This window comes from Strongylocentrotus purpuratus, unplaced genomic scaffold (assembly GCF_000002235.5).
Source record: "Strongylocentrotus purpuratus isolate Spur 01 unplaced genomic scaffold, Spur_5.0 spur5_scaffold_20, whole genome shotgun sequence".
Classification (NCBI taxonomy): Eukaryota; Metazoa; Echinodermata; class Echinoidea; order Camarodonta; family Strongylocentrotidae; genus Strongylocentrotus; species Strongylocentrotus purpuratus.
Genome location: NW_022145606.1, coordinates 50493833 through 50516838, shown reverse-complemented (window position 1 = coordinate 50516838; position 23006 = coordinate 50493833). Strand labels below are relative to the sequence as shown.

At 39.3% G+C, this 23006-nt stretch overlaps 2 protein-coding genes across 3 annotated transcripts in view; one reads left to right on the top strand and one right to left on the bottom strand.

Moving 5' to 3' along the window:
- Positions 1–1365: 1365 nt before the first annotated feature.
- On the bottom strand, positions 1366–12509 carry LOC581833. The gene is made up of 5 exons (XM_030993574.1): positions 12115–12509; positions 5678–5907; positions 4683–4739; positions 3635–3916; positions 1366–2892 (listed from the first exon to the last, which is right to left on the bottom strand). Exons 2-5 carry the CDS (start codon positions 5834–5836, stop codon positions 1951–1953), a joined length of 1440 nt encoding a protein of 479 aa, XP_030849434.1. The 5' UTR covers positions 5837–5907; positions 12115–12509; the 3' UTR covers positions 1366–1950.
- Positions 12510–20898: 8389 nt separating this feature from the next.
- LOC105442054 overlaps positions 20899–23006 on the top strand; it is a 6937-nt gene continuing 4829 nt past the window's right edge. Inside the window, exon 1 of one of the 2 annotated variants that reach the window (XM_011673819.2) lies at positions 20899–21120. The gene's annotated coding sequence lies outside the window, so the exon portion shown is untranslated. Of the gene's footprint in view, positions 21125–23006 lie in introns of both variants that reach the window. The other variant, XM_011673818.2, reaches the window with a different exon arrangement.

Here is a 23006-nt window from a genome sequence, read left to right as displayed (position 1 = left end):
CTTTAAATCACTCTATCATTGGAATAATATATTTCATATACAGTTGAAATGAATAGACCAATAATAAGTTCTTTTGCCTTTTTGTTTGTTTGTTGTTGTAAAATAACCATTTCTGGTCTTTTTATTTCCTCATAATGATATATACATCTTCATATTTTCAGAATTTGCCTCCATTTCTGGAGGGATATACATGTACATGGTTTTCTACATGAGAAATTATTTTCCATCTGCAAACGATAATTCAAAAGTTATATGCATTCACATTTTCTGACGATTTGAACATTCGAATTTATTCATAATAATAATTCCTTACCACCAATATTCATGCACTATGATTATATTTGAAAGAAAAGAAGCAAACAAAGATACGTAAACAAAATAAATTTGGCTCAAAATGTCATTAAAACAAATATTATATATTATATAAATCATTGCAGCCTGCAACGTTTACATGAGTGAATAAATAAGTAACATTCGTGTAATACATGATATTATCATTTCTAGCATATTTCTAACGCCCAAATTTGGAAACCGCCTATACGATTAGACGCGGACCGCACTGCAATATGGGGTCTCAATTGAAAACTCGATTTAGAAGAAACAAATCTGACTGTTCAGGACTCCCATGTCCCCCCTGATATTGGAAACCCACAACTGGTGCCATGTCTAAATAATTGTCAGTTTGAAATAGCTATGGTTGATTTATACAAGTTAATGAATCAAAACATTTATTTACATCCCTCCTTGAATAGTGATCATTATCATCAAAACAACAACAACAACAACAACAAAGGCTCGGTCATGCTACTTCTTTGGGATACAGTATGTCAGCAAACTTTTGAAACCTTCAAATATTCAAGAAGAATACATTTTGGTGAAGTTCGAACAAAATTTCTAAATATTGAGTATAATGCACATGTTAAGATTTATTCTTTTAAGAAGACCACTATGCAATATATCTGTTTAATGACATGGGAATGCTAATTTTAGCAATCTTTCAAGTATACTGTCAGTTTGTTTTGCAAATGTTCTTTGAACTATGTTAAAATGTTATTTAGTACATGTAAGCATCGGTTGATTTTCGTGTAGTATTGTTTGTAAACACATTGTGATTGTATTGTTAAATCATTCTTAAAATTGAAATTAATTTAATTAATCAAGCATAGTGCACTTGTTACATTCAACTCAAACCTTCAGTACTAATCAGATTGTATTATATTAACCTTATTAATGCTTATTACAGGGGTCAGCCGGTTTTAGTAGGCAGTGGGTCCATTTCAAAGGCTTAAACAACATCTATCGCAGTATACTTATCTTGCAAATACTTTGTTAACTTGCATAAAAGTGTTACAACTTTTTGTTTGTTTTAGAAATGTCCTCCGTGTTAACTGAAACCTGTCATTTGGCTCTTGTTTGTTATTATTATTGTTATCAATTCGGCAGAAACAAAGAAAATCATTGAAATCAAAACAATAGTACATTTGGAAAAGAGTCACATGGATGCAAGGGATAGAAAAAGATTCACTAAATAAATTACTATATTAACAAAGTCCTATACTAGCAAACACGCGGTGTCCTTATGACGGCCACAAAATGCACCGATATTTCTGAAACTTTCCAAAACCGTTTTATCAGGGCCCTGTCTTATAAAGAGTTGATATAATCGCAACTTATTCGCGACTGATATCAATTTTGTATGTACATAGGAAATAGGGGCGGAAGACGCTTTGTACACTTATTAAGAGGAGCGATCCGAGGATGTTATGCGTATTCTACTCTTCAGTTAAATCCGACTCTGGGGATAGATTCACTTTTAATAAAGGGAAAACTTAGACTTTGTACTAGCTCCTTTCGGTAAGCCCGATTTTGACAAAAGCCTTAATCCAGCATTTGGGTTAAAACCTTAGTAGAATACGGATCAAAGACTGGCGGGCTACTGAGCAAGATCATTCAGAAGTATGTGTTGGTGGGTCCTGGTCCTCTTGTGTTAGGAGCAGATTGAGCAGGACCCGGATGCTGTGCTGATACTTGTAAGGGATAACTATTGTTAGGCGCTGTCTGTTGCTGCTGCTGAGACATGTACTCGGGCTGCGGCGGTTTCCCTCGGAAATTGTCGGGTGTTGGTCGGTAGATGAACGATCTGTCTTCGTCCCTCGGCTGTGGATTAGCAGCGGGTTCTCGGCTGTTTAGCTGGGTGGAGTAATTAGGTGGTCTGTTCACGTGTCGACGACTTTCGGGATGGTTTCGACCGTGGTCTGCTGAAGAACTCGGGTTTTGGTTCGGCGATCTTCGGGGTTGCTCGGAGTATAACGGCTGTCCTCCCGAGTACACCGGCTGGTCCATAGGATCACCTTGAACTCCATCGTAGATGTAACTCCTCAAGTTGTACGCTCTGTCTATTGGCTGGCCGAGCTCATCAGCTTCGTATCCCCGATTGACCTGGCCACGCCTACTTTCATGTGGGATATATGATTGGTGGTTCGCACCGAGATGTGGGCGTGGCATACTTGACTGCTGTCGGTTCCTCCTATTCAGGTCTTCGGGTACAGGTCCTCTCTCCAAAGCAGGTGGATACGGATAATCATTTCGGACAAGGAGTGACTGATCATAGCTCACATTACGGTTATCTCGTCGATTATCTCGTCGATTATCTTGACGATTATCTCGACGTTTATCTCGACGGTTATCTGAATTTGGAACTAGGTATCCGTTGCTTTGTCGTGATGGCCTCCCCTGTGGATGTCCGTTTTGAACCGAGTGAGGAAAACGAACTTGGTTTGGCTCTTGATCGAATTGAAGTGGCCGAGTTTGGTTTGGCCGAGATTCGTCATCCACCACTGGATTGTTGACGAAGACACTATCCTGGACGGTCCGTAGATTCTGTTGTCTTTCCTGTGAGTGAGTGAAATAAACAAAACAAGATAAGAATAAACGAATATATCCGATATTTTCTAAACAAAATGGAGGAAAAAGGAGGAAAAAGGAGGAAAAAGGAGGAAAGAGGATGGTGTAGCCTCGAACGAAATGAAATGATATAAACACCCCCCCCCAACCAAGTTGACACTGAGGATTCAAAGCCACATAGTAGTCAGTGTCCATGTGTATTGCATCATAATTCGCTGACACCAGATTTGGTTGAATTACAAAGTAACAAGTACGCAGGTCTCTCAGGGAGCGAATACGTTGTCCCACCAGAAAATACTCCAGCTTGCCTTCATATCTGGAGGGTGAGGGAAACTTATTATGATGAGAATACCTTATGGCGGGACGTTCAGAACACGGTGCATTACATATGACCTGTGGGTCGTAAAAGTGAAGTCCACTCTTGGTGATTTACAACACTTTTTTTTTCTCCATAGATAACCGAATGGTGTCGTTTTCCACCATGAGGTCCCAATACTGTGAACTTTTAAAAGGGTGGTCATGTCTGGCGTATATGGGGCTGTCATGTTCATCAAAGAATCCCCAATACTAGAAAGTTATTTCTGTCTATCAATCCGAACCTAACCATAAACCTAACACCAAACACAACTGCAACCCTAACCCTTTGTCTTTGACTAAATAAAGCCAGGCTCAATTGTCAAGGGAGCAAATGTTAGATCAATGCAAATGCAAATTGGTCCATAATTCTTACATCTTCTTCCTCCAAATCCTCCTTGACCTCCTCCTCGTAGTCCTCCGCTGGCGTTGCTATGCAGAAGTAATAACAATTCCACGTGATGGTGATGAGAAAGAGAAACACGCCACCAATGGACATAGCGCTGAAGAAAAACACACTGAAATAGTCCACGCCCACATTGCCTGTTATGACGTCGTCTTCCATTGGTCGAGAGAGGTAGGCGCGATATGCGTAGATACATGCGCAAATGATCTCACATGGAACCAGCAGGAATGTCAGTATGATGATAAACGTGCCCTAAAACAAAACAAAAATAAAAAAACAAATTGTAAAGCAAAATAATGAAAATATTTTCATCATCATAACCATGTCATAACTGTTCCTGTAAATTGTAACATGAACTTGGCAAAAGGAAATAAAGAGAGAGAGAAAAAAGGAAATACTAGTCAATTTAATGCAAATAATTTTATATAGGTAAATGAATGAATACATCCTGCATTTCTTCAGAATTGTTAGTATCCGGCTATGAACATTGACAAAACAGCTCTAGGCTTTCGTCATACCCTTCTTTAATGTTTTCTTGTGTAGCGCCCTCTTTTGAAAATACACAGACATCCCTCACGCTGGACTAAGTCTAGATCATTTTCATTTTGTTTAAAGCGTTGATTGATGAAATCGTTCACGGTCGGTGGACCGAAAAGCAGATTGTTCTGACAAGTGATTACATATCATTGAAGATAGACAAGAACACGTAATAATAAAACATTGCATATTCATATCATTAAATGTTCAAATATACTCTTCCCTTGCATTCGAGCACTCTTTTTTTGTCTTTATTTCATCAAGTGACTTTTATTGACAAGACCTTTTATGGTAACCTTGATTCCATGTATGGTGCTCTGCAACTGTTCTGTATTTATGACTTGTATCTTTAAATACTTTTATTGGAATGAAAAAACTGAACTTATGTGTCTCTTTTACTCATTTCGATCAAGTTATAGTCATGTTCTTTTAAGATATTATAGAAACATCATCGAAAAAAGAAAGATTTTCTTTCACTTACCAATGATTTGAATTTGACACAAAACAGTACGATGATCATGAAGCCCACGGTGAAGGCCTGCAAGATAAATCAATAAAATATTATTTTAATTTATGTTTTTTTTTCTATACCTGCTATAGAAATGGTTATTATTTTCGGGGGGGGGGGGCGTGTGCGTAGGAGGGGGTGTGCCAACACTTCCTTCGCATTTCTTTATTTTTTTTAGATAAAAAAGTCTTTCTCATGAATTGGTACATCCTTCATGAAATCGATTCTTACAAAAAATAGTTAAATAGAAATTATTAAAACTACCCTGTGACTCAAGCTAAGAGACCGTCTGGTCAAGTTTGGTGTCGTATCTAAAGTTCCTTGTTACCCCCCCCCCCCCCCCTCTATGGAATAGCGTGTTTTTGTTTCAGTAGGACCACATTTTCTCCATGGTTGGGATAATATTATTTTCAACACTACTCTGGATCGATTTAACGTAATAGCTCACAAAATGTTTAAATAAAATGCTTTCAATAACAAGACGAGGATAAGTATACCGACATGTGATTTAAAACTCGAGAACAATTGACTAATCCTAAAGTAACTGATAATCATTACAGGGTCATTCTTAGTACTTAAGATTGACAAAAGGATATATTAAGATTTATATTACATCATACTTCAAACATCAGTTTGATATTAAATAGGATACTTGATGCGTCTAGTAACACAGGGCTTCATACGAGCACATATTTGATACCGAATCAATAACAGATGATTATAAAATAATGAGAAAAAAAATGGCAAAACACATAGGTTGAAAATAAAGATAGGTTCTTCGAGTACTGGCAAACTAACATATTTACTTGATTTGTTCACAGAGTGGCTGGTTAGATATTTTAAGCGTATAATCCGGTTGTAGGGTACGTTTATATGCAGGAGTTTCATTGAAGGTCTTTTTCAATACTGAATAAATTAACCTTTTTATGAGTTAAATTTAATAAAAATGATAGAATTGAATCATTTACCAATACACCAGTCCACACGGCAGCAAAGTAATTAAACTCGATCAGCTTTCCATCCGGGCATTTAAAGTAGCACGCCGCCCATAGTCCAACCTCGGTCATTCCGAAGAAGATACACAGGAACGCTAGCACCAAACCACAGCATCCTAGATTGACATCCATACTGTCACGTGATGGGGTTCCTTGTAAGTGATTGGTTGATTTCTCCCCACTCGTGACCCTTCAATACTGATCTGAAATAAAAGAAAGAGACATGATCACGTGATAAGCAAAATGGCCACTAGACACACAGCTCACTACATGAATTCCAAAAGCTGTTTACGTGACCTCAACCCAGGGGGTATTTAATAAAATTGATTTTTAAGATCAGAAATACATTTTAGTTCATAAAACTTCCCCTGAATCGTTTCCTACAATTTTTTACATTGTTCACTTGTAATTTCGTCTTTTTATTCTCTTTCATGTCATTATCCATCTCGTTTAAAGATAAAGATCAGTTCTGGTCATGCGATTGCATTGTGAAAGAAACGTTGTGGAATCGATCAGAAAAGGTTGATCATCTAGCAAATAAGTATTGGTGTGTACTGCAAGGTTCTGGAATCATCAAAATGATAGGAAATTTGGCCCAGTCTCGGTAAAATCACAAGTAATGCACACAGAAAGATAAATATGGGACTACGCGACACGTGCGCGTTATCTATAAGGTCCAAATATATATACTAATTTACCAAATATATCAATTAGTGGGGGGCTTCTCGGCAAAATTTGTATGATCACGTATTAGTCAAAACATATTCTTTCACCTGATTGGTAATAAGAGCTTCCATTTCATTTTTTGAGAGGGGCGTTTCCAAAACTGGCCTTTACCTTTAAAACAGTTATCAAGGAGACGAGAAATCGTACAGATTTTTTTTTTTTTTTTTTTTTTTTTGGGGGGGGGGAGGGGGGGGGGGGGGGGAGTGAAGCTTTAAAGGACCCCCCTCTCACACAATCCTCCTAATGGGTGGCTTTATCAATTCGTATTTAATCCACAGAACCAGACTACCACCCCCCCCCCCCCCCCCCCCCCCCACCGAAAGATCGTTGACCGTATTTTGTGTGTGAGACCGAAAGAGGAGAAGCAGATCGCAAAGTCCGGACAGGAGTGTATCGAGGAGGGAGTTCAGAAAGATATGAATGAGCGAAACCATGATAAGTCTTGAAAGTAAGGAGGATAATTTTGTAAGTGATGCGAGAAGTGATAGGAAGCCAGTGACGTTTTTGAAGAACAGGGGTTATGTGAAAACAACGAGGGAAAAAAAAGAAAAAAGCGAGCTGCTGTGTTTTGAATACGCTGGGCCCCAGTCACATTACAAACCGACCGAGTTTTTGACAACTATGGATAAGGTATGATTTTGTACGGTCTCTTGTCGGTCTGGCGCTGTTCTTCTCGGTGTGAGTGTGGTATAACTGAGGTATGAGTCAAGAACATGATGATAAAGGAGTTTGTATTTCCCTATGCAAACCACCAGCGAGTGTTCACAAACATTCGACACAATACGAAAGTTCCGCATTGTCAGCGGATTCCAGAGTTGAAATGAGGAAATCAGAGCAAATATGCTCTAAGCTTGCTTTGTGTGTTTGGATAGAATCTCATTATTAGAGTGTTTTCGACATTAGCAGTATTACTTCTCTTTCCCCCTCTTTTAAAGGTACTATGTCCCATTTGCAGGCCAAAAAAAATGAAAAAGTTAAATTCCAACTGCATTTGAAAGATAATACTGATTTAGAACTTCCATAAAAAAGGTGGGGCTTGAAAATGTCTTCAAGTGGGAAAATAACGACTATAGTTGTCAAATCGACTTTAGGGCTATAGAGCCCAAAAGTAATAGTCTTGATTTTCAGACAATTGAACCGAATGGTCATACGTTTTATGCTGCGCAAAGATTCAATCAGTTTAATATTGGCCATCACAAGAAGTGGGTTATTGATGTAGACAAATGCTCATGTACCCTTTACAACTCTTTGCATGTATGCTATTACCCAAGAAGAAAAAAAGCCAGTCAGTCACTCAATAGTGTCTGACAGTGAAGTCTAGCAAGTAAACGGGTTTCCTTGCATAATTTGAATATGAGGACACTGCTAAAGTTTAAATTTCACAGATAAGACATACATGACATATTCATAAATCCTGCAAAGTTCAACAGCATTTGAGGTTGGCTGCAAAAGGGACATAGTACCTTTAATCTGTAAGATCTTCCCTTCTCTCTCCTCTCTCCTTATTCATTTCTCTCCCTCTACGTGTAACCTCTTGTTATTTGAATTCTTTCTTTCTTCTCCTCACCATTCTCTATCTCTCTCTTCCGTCCCCTGATCTCCTTTTCTCTCTGTCTCTCTGAACCTATTATTTTCTTACTCTTTTCCCTTTCTCTTTTCCATCTCAGTTTTTTACCTCACCCTCTCTCATTCTTTCCCCCTCTCTCGGTAGGTTTTTTACTCTTTCTGTCTGTCTGTCCGTTACCATGCCCTCTCGCATTATGTCTCTCCCCTTCTCTCTATATATATTTACTCTTTCTTTCTTTCTATCTTTTACCACCTTCTCTATTTTCTTTCTTTCTCTCTCTCTCTCTCTCCCCCTTCCTCTCTCCCTCCCTCCCTCTCTCCCCCTCTCTCTCTCCTTCTCTCTCTGTATGTATTCTTTCTTTCCTCGCCTCCCCTCTCTCCATGCATTTCCTCAACATTTCTATTTGTAAAAACCTGACATGAACCCAATCGATCTCCTTTCCCCATTAGTACGTGCAATGGTACGTCATGCATAATGAACATTACCAAATAATATTTTAGGACTGTTAACAATTTTGTTATATTTTTCATACCATAAATTCCAATGTGATTACCATTATGATTATGATTAATACTTTTGGTTGCTCGCTCCAAATATTTTTTATTCAGCGCTGTCCAATGAAGTAACTGCGGTATAAATACATTCTTAACATAGTTAAACACACACGCACACGCACACCATGACCCTTTAAACACTACCTCTATTGAATCGTATGCGGAACTCTATCCCTAAAATACAGATATCTTGTTTAATAATCCGTAATGTATAGATGACGTTTCATAAAGATTCTTTTCAAAACTCGTTTCCTCCTCGAATGAATTGAAAGCTTTCGTTAGCAGGGTGTACAGAATAATCCTGGGAAATTCAGATTTTGAACTCTTCCATCACAAAACCTTTACTTGTAGTCTGTGCATCTTATCCCGGGAACCCGTTTTTCTTATTTTTGTTTTTATCTTTGATTTCGTACCATCATCATCATCATCATCTTGTTCTTCCTCCGCCATTTCAGAGATCAGTGATCCCATGGGTCGCAAAGACATGTAACTAAACTGGTCACAGGAGCACAAGAGTGAAGCTAACGAGTAACATCAAGGCAATGGACTGATAGCAGTTGTTCTCGATAAGTGACTTTTATAAACATAGAGTAAAGTATAAATAGACAGTCGACTTCTATACGTATTCAGTAGCAGGACAGGATCGGGTGGTAGTAAGCCCATACATGTATCAGCCTAGTGATTGTAGATAGAGCTGTGAACATTGATACCTGTATCTTACTGGGTGCAAACCTTGAACATGAAAATCAACTTTAAGTTTTAAGACACATGTTATAACCTACATTTTTCAATAATAATAGTATATTATTTCGGAAGGCTTTGAGTATGATAGAATAATATATTGTCACAGCGAGAGCAATAATATTATTGTGTCACACCGTGAAAAGAAATCCATACAACATTATTATTATTATTATCTATATCAGGCTGACTAGCAACATACAAACATTTGGATTAACTCGATACAGCTTTGTTTTCGTGTGGTATCGATATTGTTATTTCAAGTTAGCGGATGAATGAGCAATACGAAAGCAATATTGATCAGACATCCGGGTACTGCGCTAAAGATATTGAATACACTGATTTATTGTACCACTTGGAAGCCCTATATAGATAATTATACAAATTATTGTCAAGCAAATGATGGTGTATAAATAAACACGACCATTTTCAATCACTAAACGAATTAATTATAGTCTACTATCTCGTGATGAAACACAACATTTATAATAGAAACAACGATACACAAATTTGGCATGAGTACATGTATATATCGGCTATTTACAAAACCTTTTCCATCATATAATCGTTACGAAGGTAAACGTTATGAAAGCATTTCAATAACAAACATTTTGGGACACTGCCTCTGTCAATAATATTCCTCGACAAGGAAGTGTAAAAAGGGAGTGTAAAAAAGAGAGTTGGAAAGATTCCAAATTGTTTTGGTTCAGTTGTTCTTTACCTCACAGAAGCCTCGTTTCGAATGAATTTAATATTCTCATGCATTTGAATATAACATTTCAAACACAAAAAAGTGATATGATAAATTGCCCTTCATACATGTCCTACATAAATATAATGTACATCAGATATAACGCCTCTTCTGTCAAACATGTTTCAGCTTTATATAATGGCTCAACCCGTTTTTTATCTCTACATAAATAACTGATGTTTTCTAATTTTTTCCCTACTTTTCATTGATTGATTTATTTTGTTACTACATCTTTTATTTGTTATAATTTCCTAGTCGAATCCGTGTTCCTATACGCACTGTATTCTGATCAATTTAATCTATTCAGGATAGCTGCCTACGTTGTGTTGTTTACCCCAGTACCATTCGTTTAAAAATATCATGAAATCGAAACCAAGAGATTACCCTCCTGTTCACTTATTTTATTTGTGCAATGTGAATTTAATGAATGGAAATTTGGGCTAAGTCAAACCTGTAAAGCTGATTCAAAAAGTAAATTCATTGAATTAAATACAATTCACCTCTATTAGAAATACATGTAAGGCAATTACCATTTCGTTGAAATCGAATGAATCAGAAATAGAAAACACAAAATCATTTAAAACGGTTTGCTTATTATAACACACATAGTTGGAATATCATGGAGCTGCTTAACCGAACCAGAGACATTGCAAACAAAAGGCTTCTTAAACTGTGCTCAATATTGTTGACTTCTTTTTCTGTTGATTTGTTGGACTTGGTTTTGCATGAAATTGAATAACAATGTTGACAAAAGTTGATATGTTAAAACAGAAACGCTTATTTAAGTCCGTTTTCGGTTCTAATATTGACCTAATTATGGTTGCAAACTTTGTAGTCTGCCTCGGAATACTTAGAAGGTAGAAAAGATTTGTAAAAAAAATTCACGGAATCGTTCATTTCAACTTGTTATATATATATATATATATATGTATGGTAAACATAATTCTGGTAATACAATAATTATTATTATTATTATTATTATTTATATACTGCGCTTTTCCCAGAGTGGCCCAAAGCGCTTACAACAACATTACTACAATATTACTATCAATATTACTACATTTGGCATGATCTATCTTTATTATTATTATACACAAATAGCCTACCGGTTGACGAGCTAAACCTTTATACAAACTGAAATGTTACTTTATCAATTTATTTCGAATGTATATGGTGGAAAGTGCCTTTTCACGAGAGTTAGTTTTCAAAGGGGTCCATAACATTTACAAGTCAATATATCGCTCCATTTATATTGATTCACATACTGGTGGGTAGTGTAGGCCTAATGATATACAAATATAATAATGTAACTAGCAATGGGGAAGCAAAGTGTCAGTTTACAACTTAAACATATATGTCTATAAAGTATATAATATTTATATATGTGTAAATACTTTTAAGTTGATTAATAAAAACATTTGGAAACTATAGAGCATTAAACTCTTCTTTCAATAGAAGACTCTATTGACATGTGTCAACGGAGTGTTTTTATTCTATAGTTTTGAGTTTATTCTCCTCCGCTGAAAACATTCTCTTATCAAATATTAAAGACTTCAAGCCTTTAGGACTTTTTCACTAAACACAAGACGGCCCATCACGTTTAGCAGTCCACACTTTACGGTTAAATATCTTTATATAATATGTACATATATTGTTATATAGATGTTGAAAAGGTTCAATTTTATCAGTAAGTGTTGTACAGTCTGTTTTACCCGAAGGCTCATCAGCAACTAAATTCATTTCATACAAGGCAATGTTAGTACACTCATTTTCAATCAGACAAGAATACAACAGAAACATAATAATTCCCTATAGTTAGGGTGAACGCAAGAATATAGATATACATCATTATACAAAAAAAGTATACTGTAAACAAACTGCTACTGTAGTATGCCTTTGCCAATGTTAAGGCGAAGTGTCTGTTAAAACAGCATGCTACTCAGAAAGTGAGATGGGCGTGAACATGTTTGTACATCCTGGTTCAACTTCAAAACTATTAATCACTATATACATGATCTACCACCTCGCAATAACACACACTGATCGGAACCCAACTGGGTGTAATACATACCAAGCATTCTTCTCTGTATCTCCTTGTTCCATCCAAAATGTCAGATTTCAGTCAAGAAAAGTTGAAATATTGTGAGAGAAGCGGCAGTTGATATCCCTACAGCAGGGTTCTAACTGATATTGTAAATGTATAGGGTGAGACGTTGTAGAGGAGGCTTTAAAGAAGACGAACCACTCGGAGATAAACAGTGTGATTATATCCTCAACTTTGCATTCACCCTTGACTAAGCTCTTTTAGACACGAATACAGTTGAATGGTTAATACAGTCATGTGTTCACACACAGCGCGATATATCTTGCAATGCACGAACACACTCACTGCAAAATACGTTAGTAATCTGTACTTGCACCTACGAGCGTGGGTGCTAAATTGCAGTGCCGAATAGCGCGCTGAAACGAGACGCCAGTTTGTAAAAGAAGCGAACTTTTTGAGGGAAGTTGACACAAGTTTAGGGCGCATTGTGAAGCCACCGCTTCTGGTCCCACTTGGTACCGTGCCGTACTGCTGTTACTATATTCAAGCGTGAGTGTGTGCTGTACTGTGGTGTGGTGTGCGCGTGTGTGTAAAATAGTGGTGTGTGTTTGAGTGTGTATTGTGTGTGAAAAGGTATCGCGTACGGTGCGGGGAAGATTCAATGCATTCCATGACATGCATTCGTTCTACGTGAAAAATCAGTGCAGGTCACGCGTCAATGATCATCAATAGAGGCGCCATTTTATAAAGCAAAGCAAAGTAGACTTTCTTTCCAGGCCATTCTCGATACAAACAGAGGAAATACTCCACTCAGCAGTGTGAAACACTGAAATGAATGGGTTTAAGACAACTACAATTAGGACTCTTTCTGCTGGACAACTGTATCCTGGTGATAATGGCCAAGACATCTAATCCTAATGTAACATATCGGGGCAGTTTAGCAGCGTGCCCCTTTTGAGCGCCCTAGCTCCTCCCCACTGAAAAAAGAGAATCTGACTATGTTACTTGTACGTGTCAGGACAGCGTAGCTTTCAGGGGCTGCTATAACCTGGTGCCCCCTCAAATTTTTTTCCAGAAGCCGCCCACTGCCCCTGAAAAAAGCTTGCTACACCGTGGCTACAGCCATATTTTTTGTCCAGACCCCCCCCCCCCATAAAAAATCTAACCTCGCTACGTGTTCATGTCATGTCATGTCATCTTTAGGCACCCCCCCCCCTCCTCCGCGCCCCAACATACAATTTTCGTGAACTTACGGTACCACGTACCTCAATGAAAGTTTTCAAAATCCCACACCCAAGGCTTCTACAAAAATAATGGCCACACCAGTTCTCCATGTTAGGGCTATTTTTAAACTTTCTGTTGTTGTTGCTTGTTTGTTTGTTGTTTTGTTTTTGTTTTTGCGGGGGGTGGGTTTATATACAGCTGTATCATTTACCCCTTTAAAAAATTTGCCAAAGCCCCTTCCCTGCCGTTACCTGTCAGGACCAGCCTATTATGTCCACCATACCTAACTCCAGTTTGTAATGGCTAAGTATTTTTTTGTAGGGAGCACCTGTTAAGCTAGCATACATCACCTAAAACTCATAATTCATCTAATTATCATTGACATCATATCAGAACTTTGATTTCCCATAACTCAATATTTGTTAAAGGTGCTCCTTTTTTGTGTTACCCCTCATTCTCATAATAATTATTTGTTCTAATTGTTCTGTATTGATTTCTATTGGTGTTACTCTGTTGAGTATATATTTCATGTATGTTGTTTTTTATTGAGAATGAAATAAGACTGAAATAAAGACTTAAAACCCCTGCCATTATTTTTGATGTCGCCTTGCGTACAGCTGTATCACATACCCTTATGAAAACTTGCAAGAGCCCATTTCCCACTGTTATCTGTTAGGAACGGCTCAATATGTACACCCTACGAACAAAATACCAGCTTAAACCCCAACTCTAACCTTTTCCTGATGGGGGCTTTTCAGTACGAAAAGAGTTGAATGAGCTCCGAACTTGAAAAAAATAAATATGGCAACGCTGCTGCTATAAATGCATGCTAGCTTAACAGGTGCTCCTTAAAAAGAAAAAGAAATTACCCACCGCCACCTCCCCCTCCTCAGAATTACGGCGTTGTCGCTGTTTTACATAAATATTTTCTGTATTTTTTCCTGAAGTTTAAGGGAAGTCTGTAGGTAACGATGCCCGTGGACACATTCGCGTGATCAATTCTTACTGAAATGGAACATAGAGGGCACAATTCAAGAAAGCAAACTTTACGCATCGGGTATCTCTACTCTTCACTCTCCCCTCTCTTTTTATCTTCTCTCTCTCTCTCTCTCTCTCTCTCTCTCTCTCGCGCGCGCTCTCTCTCTCTCTCACTACTTCATATTTCTTCGCTTCTCTCTCTCTCTTTCTCTACTTCATATTTCTTCGCTTCTCTCTCTCTCTCTTTCTCTACTTCATATTTCTTCGCTTCTCTCTGTCTCCCTCCTTCTCTCTCTTTCCCCGCTCTCTCACCTCCTCTCTTCTTATTCTCCCTCTCTTTCCTCCCCTCTCTTGTCTTCATTCTCCCCTCTCCTCTACTCGCTCTATCGCCGTTGTCGGCCTCTCCTCTCTCTGTCCGCCTCTCTTCTTCCCCCTCTCCCTCCTCTTACCATTCTCTAGCTTCTTCTTTTCATTTCCTCTCATCTCCCTCTCTCCCTTTCTCCACCTTCCTCCAATCCCTCCCTCCATTACACGACACGTGAATGACTTAAGGTTTTAAAGGAAAGGGTGTGTGTATTCATTTGTTATCGACAATTCATAGAGAATGCTTTTGTGATTTAAAGGAAGGGGGAATGTAGAATTTTTTTTGTTGATAATAATTTCTGAATTATACCAGCATCGCCGCAGTTTCTTATCACCAGAACCCTATCATGTAGGCTACAACACAATATCACAACACCACTTGACAACAGGGGACTCAAGAAACGAGAATGCTTGTATTTTTTCGTCATTTTTTAAGGTAGGAAATACAAAATGTTTCACAGATATTACCGGTAAAATGAAATCAATCTCAAGTTAATACGCATGTGACAAAATGGCGTCGTTATTTCCAGAAAGAAAGCCTAGAGAGTAAGAGGAAGAAGCTGTTCTGACCAGGCGCGCCGGAAGCAGTTTGGGATTGGGGGGGGGGCAAACATTCCAGGGGGCTCACCTTCCGAGGGCAGTGACGTAATGAGAAAAAACGTTCGGAAGGGGGGGGGGGGGGCAGGCAAAAAATCTGCATCACCACCAGTCTTACACGTTACATGCAGGTCCCGCGGAACGTTTTTCAAAGTGAAGTATTAACGATCAGGTAGAGCGTAAATTGGCGTGGGGTCCAGCCTCGGCAGGGTGTCAAGGGGCTGAGCCCCCGGAAGCTCAGGGATTTTAGGTATTTAATTACGGTTAGATGAGCATCCAGGGGCCTCTTTAAGGCCATTGACGTGTTCCAGAGGGGGGGGGGGAGCCCCCAGAAGCTCAGAGGTTTTAATATTTGACTACGGTCAGATGAGCAACCAGGGGCCGCCCTAGGGCACTTGGTGGGGTCCAGGGGGCAGGGCCCCCGGAAGCTCAGGGGTTTTAGGTATTGAATAATGGTCAGATGAGCATCCAGGGGCCCGCCTTATAGGGCCCTTGGTGGGGTCCAGGGGGCAGAGCCCCCGGAAGCTCAGGGGTTTTAGGTATTTAATAATGGTCAGATGAGCATCCAGGGGCCCGCCTTATAGGGCCCTTGGTGGGGTCCAGGGGGCAGAGCCCCCAGAAGCTCAGGGGTTTTAGGTATTTAACTACGGTCAGATGAGCAACCAGGGGCCGCCCTAGGGCACTTGGTGGGGTCCAGGGGCAGGGCCCCCGGAAGCTCATGGGTTTTAGGTATTGAATAATGGTCAGATGAGCATCCAGGGGCCCGCCTTATAGGGCCCTTGGTGGGGTCCAGGGGGCAGAGCCCCCGGAAGCTCAGGGGTTTTAGGTATTTAATAATGGTCAGATGAGCATCCAGGGGCCCGCCTTATAGGGCCCTTGGTGGGGTCCAGGGGGCAGAGCCCCCGGAAGCTCAGGGGTTTTAGGTATTTAATTACGGTCAGATGAGCATCCAGGGGCCCGCCTTAGGGCCCTTGGTGGGGTCCGGGGGCGGAGCACCCGTAAGCTCTGGGGTTTTAGGCATTTAATTACGGTCAGATGAGCATTTTTTATGCCTTATTTGTGACATTGGCAGGTCACTTATTTTTTCTCTCCGTCTTTCTTTCTTTTTCTCTTTAACATACTTTTTCAAAAAGTGAGGGGGGAGGGGCTCGAGCCCAGCCACTTTGCAGACCATGTCATAAAGGCTTCTAAATAAGCGTATTTTTCGCCCGACTGTAATTTGGGAATTTCTTTTTTTCCAACAAACGCATAAAAAGGTATGACTTTAAAAAAAATGGAGAAAAAATACCGGAAAATCATGTCATAATAGCAACATGTGTAAATCACTGGTATCGTATAGATATACCCCCCCCCCCCCATCAGTACGCCAGCGTTCAGGGGCTCATGTCTTCTCACCCCTATAACAAAACCAAAAAAACAGACACGTTTTCCCATTCTCGCACAATATGTCCACTATAAACCGTATAGGTAGCATGCGCAATGTTTATAAAAATTTAATTCCTGTGAACTTTCCTTTTCTTTGAATGGAATGGTATATGTGCTTTAATTCAGGTTTTTATTATTGTTATGTTCTTTTGGGTTAAAAATACAAACCATGTTTATTCCTTTACTGCTTTTTTTTTTTTTTTTTGGAGGGGGGGGGGGGCGTTTTGGGGGGGCAAAAATGCGTTTTGCCCCCCCACTTTTTTGACTGGGGGGGCAACTGCCCCCCCTGCCCCCCCACTTCCGGCGCCTATGGTTCTGACATCAAAACCATACATATTCTTATCCTCTCTACGTTCGTGTTTTAATATCGAATTGTTTTAACAGCAACTTGATGGCTGGGAAATAATCGTCTGATTTATGTCTTATTCATAAACAAGTGTCTGATTGTATATATTTGAATAGCCCTTTTTAGACCCTATCCTAGTTTTGTGAGACTAGGACAGATGTACATTGAAAACAAACTTCACATTACATCTCCATCAATCATCGCTTATTTATTTTGAGAGCCTGAAAAGGAAAAATAAACCTGGAATCTTCGCTATAAAAATGCCAACCTCCTTTTTCTCTTTTCAACAACTCATGTCATATGCGCTCAAATGACCTTTGATCTTTTTCCGTGAACATGACAATGTGATGAATGATGTACCGTCAAAGGTCGATAATAAAACAATACTCTTGTCATGGTAACCGGATCATTTCCTTCTGTGGTATCTTTTCACAGACTTTCATTTTCTATGACATTGTATCATTGTTAATGTCGTCTGCATTGAGATTTTCCTATATCAGTATGAACCATTGATCGTGTGTTTTAGTGACACTAGACGAAGAGTCACGTGGTTCTCGGTTTGAGTCCCACCGTGGCACTAATGTGAAATAAAGATATAGTCATTGTTGTTATTTGGCCCAATAAAATTGAGTCCTTGCTTTTCGTCCGGATTTTTCGACAAAAATGAAAATAAGGGAGATGCGTACTATTTTGTTTTTTGCTGGACATAGAACATGGTATAATATTGGGATTTTGTTTCAAATTTCAATTGTACACGCACTTCGAAGGGGTTAAAACAAGGTGGAATTGCATTATATCAATACATTCTATTATTGACACCATTGCCTAGAATGATGTCCTCAAACTGTTTATTATTTTCTATCAGAACAAAAATATCAGATCACACAAGTTTGAGGTGGACAGGTAATAACTTTATTGAGGAGGGACGAGAAACTTTACATTGTTTTTCTTTGGCGTCATACTTGTTTGTTGTGACGTCTACAAATAATGAAGTACTGAAAAGGGGTTCTGGGAAGGATTTATTTATTTTTACTATTTTAACTAAAATTTAACTTTTGTCTAAATAGTGATTTATCTAGCTGTAGCTTTTGTAAGAAAGTTTATGGATGTTGATATCCGACTATAATTTGTCTATATGATTGAATGTGATCGAATTTTCAAATCACAGTTTTTCCCGCTGGATTACACAAACGCCTTCCACCTAATGAATATAACTTTTGTTGGGGGATGAAGGGTAATCTCTTCCTCTTTGTAGAGGGGCACTGATGTATGCCAAAATACTCATCAGCAAAGTACATGTTTGTAATTGCCTAACATATTCAACCCCCTTCGCGTTGGATGTACTCATACATAAGAGGATCCGGAGTGATTTGTTTTCGAGAGGGGGAGGAGGGGGGGGGGGGCACTAGTCTTTCATTAGATAAGGAGTTATCAGGTTTTACATCTAGACATATTTAACAAGCCCCCACCCCTCCCCACCCCTCCCCACCCCTCCTACCCCCATTCCTCCACCGTACTTTGAGAAGACATACCAAGATGATGTCTCAAGCTTGTTGATCTATCTCGAATGTCACCGACTGTGTTAAAGCATGGACCTACTACCCACGGACGTATGAACAAACAATTTCTGCAGCCGCGGGGTTGGGTTTAGAGGGTGGGGGGGGGGGGGGGGGGGGGGGGGGGGGGGGGCTCTTGCCCAAATGTGAACCTCCCGTTTTTATTAATTAGAGTAATCAAAGTGAACGAAAAGAATACTAGACACATAATTGCCCTAGTTGATGTATTGTGTATCCAGTTTCTAATTTCAAGCTCGTTAATTACTTCGGAATAAAATTACTGAACATGCTGGGGTATAAACATTAAAATGAGAACTATTTCGCTGCCCAAATATGACGTAAAGGTTGTCCAGATAATGAGTTTTAATGTTTTTGCAGGGGCCTGGTTATCGGGGGTTCCACACCTGGTCCCACTCTGCGAATTTGTGAAGTAAAACATAAGTGGAGTAACGACTTATTATAATGCAGAAAAATGAAGAAGACACAAATCAGGCGAGATTTACTTGAATTCGCATATTGTGAACGTAAACAGTGTCTGATAATAATCATTAAATAATATCAAATTGTTCTCATTTACCCAAGGGTATAATATCAATATTGAAAGAAAAAATGATAATAATTAGTGCTGGGCAGGGATTCGAATCCTCAACCCTTTGATAAAGAGTCATGACACCTCCACAAATGTAGATTACGAGCAGTAGTTCCCATACCTCAGTCACAGAACATTTAGCACAACGTAACTTTGTAATTTCTAAATGTACTAACCTATGGAATTATCTTGAATATCTTTTAAAAAACCATTCATTTCATGATGTAATCTAGTTAATGTAATTATGTTGATTAATGTACTATTACCAGTCTCTTGTTCATGTAAAATATTATATCATGTTTTGTGTGGTTTTGAATAAAATGAACTTGAACTTGAATAGTGTCTGAAACGAAAGACTAGTCAATGTCACATTTCTTCAGCTTGATGCATCCATACAAAAGTAGTCCAACACCCCGTAGCGAACATGACCATGGAAGGGTGGATGGCAAGCTTTTATACCAGTGACCCAGACCTGACCCCGAGGACTGGTGTCAAATAAAAGATTGTGCATTGAAATTGGATTGCGAATATCATGCATGAAAATTAATTAAATGACGTCACTCTCCAATATCAAGTGCAGATCGAAAAGGAATGGTATAGTCACTTTTAAGAACATTATTTACAAAATCTTGGATCCCTCCATGGTGTAAACCTAAAAGACCTAGGAGGGAAAGACCTCAACCCTAGAACGCGCGCCGCCATAAAGTTAGACAAATTGTCATCATTATTATTATTACTACTATTCCGCAAAGCGGGATGAAGTTGTCCGTAAATTTTAATTGAACAAAATTTGCTTTTACAAAATTGCTTTTTTCAAATGCAACTTTATAATATTCATGTCCGAGTGTCAGTAGTATATTGTACTATTGTTGTTATAATAGAATATTGGGCTTATTAATCATAAGCTGCTCTAGATATCGAGTTTGACCGAGATCCAAGGTGTTGAGTGTGAAATCCACCCCTAACTCCGTCGGAGAGAGAGAGAGAGAGAGAGAGAGAGAGAGCAACGATTAAAACATCCCGGTTTTACTAGCATTAATGTCCCAAAACTCTCTGGAGTCGTATTCCTAATCTTACTGCAGTGTACAGTCTTGACATTGGACCTAAGCTGTAAGCAGTGTAAGTGTACATTATATTGCCATACTCCCCCTATTCCCACCCATCGTGTTTGGTATCCTATTAATATTACAAACATATGGATATCTAAAGCATCTTCTTTCTCTGTTGACACCCCCTTAAAAATATTAAAAAATACCTACCCCCGTTTAGACTACCAAAATCTATCTTTTAGCAAACTTAGCGTTATACTTATCAAACCCGTAAGTAAACGATTGAACTATCTAAACGTTGCATAGCTAAATTCATGTTTGAAGGCCTTTTCGAATGAAAATTAGGGCTCCTTCTAAACCTCCTATTAGGTGGTGGGATGGTGGTGATGGTGCTGGTCGGGGGAGAGAGAGAGGGGGGGGGGGGGGAGGGGGGGGGGGGTGGGGCTATGATTGACCACTGACCAGCTGTCAAGTCAACTGACCTCATCAATTTCCAATAGTTTCCTTCCACGATTTATCTTTTTCTCACGTCTGAACACCCTTTTGTTAAAGTACGGTGATTTTAAACACGACATTTATGTATACAAGTTTCGTATGAATTCCTCTTCGTGTGAACGCACCGTTAATCTGTTCTGGTATTCGTCTACTTCTCGACCCCCGCCTCGTTCAAGTGCATAGCGACTCCCGACCGATTCGGGCTCGTGCAGGGTAGGCTAACTGTGCTACGTCAATGGTTAGACTCAATTCCAGAGCGTGTTACACCTGTTCAACTAGATCGTATACCCATCCATCCCGCTACCACCACACATCTACCAAAGCTCATCAATTAACCTACCAATATATCCATTGGTGACAGATAATAGACTGTGGGTGATCAGGGAACTATATACGCCGGGGAGTGATCTGGTATGTAAGTAAATTATCCAAAAGCATCGTTTTTTGTCTCCCTTTACTCTGGCAGTTGTCGTTAATAGTTTGGTAAAAGCAAGGAGGAGTTCCTTGGGTTGGTCTTTTAGAATGTGTGTAGAAAGAGAGAGAGAGGATAATTTGAGGCGGAGTGGGGTGTATCGTACACAACTCAGCGTTGCAGGTATGTTATTCAAGTGTTAATCGTTCTATATCTAACTCTTAGTATTCAGGATGTGTCGAGGAGGTATTATTCCGAAGAGTGTACACGAGTCTTACTATATCCTAGTGTGCAACACCTTAGTCTTACTTTCAGAATAATCAGTTTTAAAGGGTGTGATTTTTGAGGAGGAACAGGGCCACATTTCACAAAACTTGTCATTAGTGACAAATGACAGTTTCTGTTATAAGCTAGTGAAATCCTTGCTATTGATTGGTTATCAGCTGATTTGTCACTGATTTAACACCTGATCTTTTGTTTGTATTAATGTGTAAATATGGTATCATTTTCAGGAATGTGGGTGAACATTTATTGTAAACATGTTTGGATCTGATAGCATATGGCATTTTGAAGATTCAATTAATTTGAGATCAGTTGCATAGGCCTAAATGTGCATGATACAAGCAAAAATATATATACATGTACACACAGTACAATATACGTCTAATCATTATGAAATTTGGTACTCACTTAAATTCAATTAAGTTTATTTCAATTTCATTTCGCCAAAGCAATTACAAATAACATATATAGAACTGTACATTGTTACGTAAAAAAAGGAATCGTGAGCTTTCTTTTGTTTATCTTATAATGTGTAATAATTTCATTGTAGCACATTGCTATTCATATATTTATGTATTATACCAACAGTTTTTTTGACTTGGTGTACATAAGTTCTACCATTGTTATCTAGTTTGTTTACATTTTGATTTGTATTTGAAACCCAATCTCAAGTTATGGTTGCAATAAATCAGACAATCATGGACAGTGCAAACATAGATAAACTCTGTGACGAATTCGTGATGAGATCGGAGACAAGGAGAAAGCTTCCGCGCTTTGCGCAGGAGCGGGGAAACTGAATTCAGACAAGGATTTAGAGTCAAGAACGGTACAACGAATCGTCTTCTTTCTCTAATAATTTAAAGAAACGTCAAAGCTTCCGCGCTTCGCGCGGGAGGGGGGGGGGGGGGGGGAACTGAATTCAGACAAGGATTAAGAGTCGAGAACGGTAAAACGAATCGTTTTCTATCTTTAATAATCTAATGAAGCGTCAAAGCTTCCGCGCTTCGCGCAGGAGGGGGGGGGGGGAACTGAATTCAGACAAGGATTAAGAGTCGAGAATGGTACATCGAATCGTCTTCTTTCTATAATAATCTAATGAAACGTCAAAGCTTCCGCGCTACGCGCGAAGGAAGGGAAACTTGATTAAAACAAGGATTACGAGTCGAGAACGGTCCAACGAATCGTTTTCTTTCTCTAATAATTTAATGAAACGTCAAAATTCCGCGCTTCGTGGTGGAAGGGGAAACTCCCCCTCCCTGCACCCAACCCCCTAGGGAGCGCGCTCCGCGTGCCCACTACCGCCCTCCTAAAATGAAATCCTGGCTACGCGCTTGGGGAGGGGGTGCAACCTGCCACACACTTCTACCTCTTGGTTGCTTTGATCCATTGCCGAACATATTTTGGCACCTAGCTATCACCCCCCCCCTCCCAACCACGGATACAAATCGACACCCTTGAGTACACCACTGCAAAGAGTTCGTTCCTTAATACAATAGGTCCATTGCTGGATCTGTGGGAAGACTCAACAGGAGAGGGGCCGAGGCCAAAAGTTCCTTCATTTTCTTTCGATTTCAAATGGTACTTTCAAACGATTTAAAGTTTC

Excerpts from the sequence above, each read along its gene's own strand:
- LOC581833 (XM_030993574.1), bottom strand. The coding sequence starts at position 5,836 with ATGGATGTCAATCTAGGATGCTGTGGTTTGGTGCTAGCGTTCCTGTGT. Across the intron at positions 4,740-5,677 it reads CCGTGTGGACTGGTGTATTG|GCCTTCACCGTGGGCTTCAT; the intron begins GTAAATGATTCA and ends TTTATCTTGCAG. Across the intron at positions 3,917-4,682 it reads GTGTCAAATTCAAATCATTG|GGCACGTTTATCATCATACT; the intron begins GTAAGTGAAAGA and ends GTTTTGTTTTAG.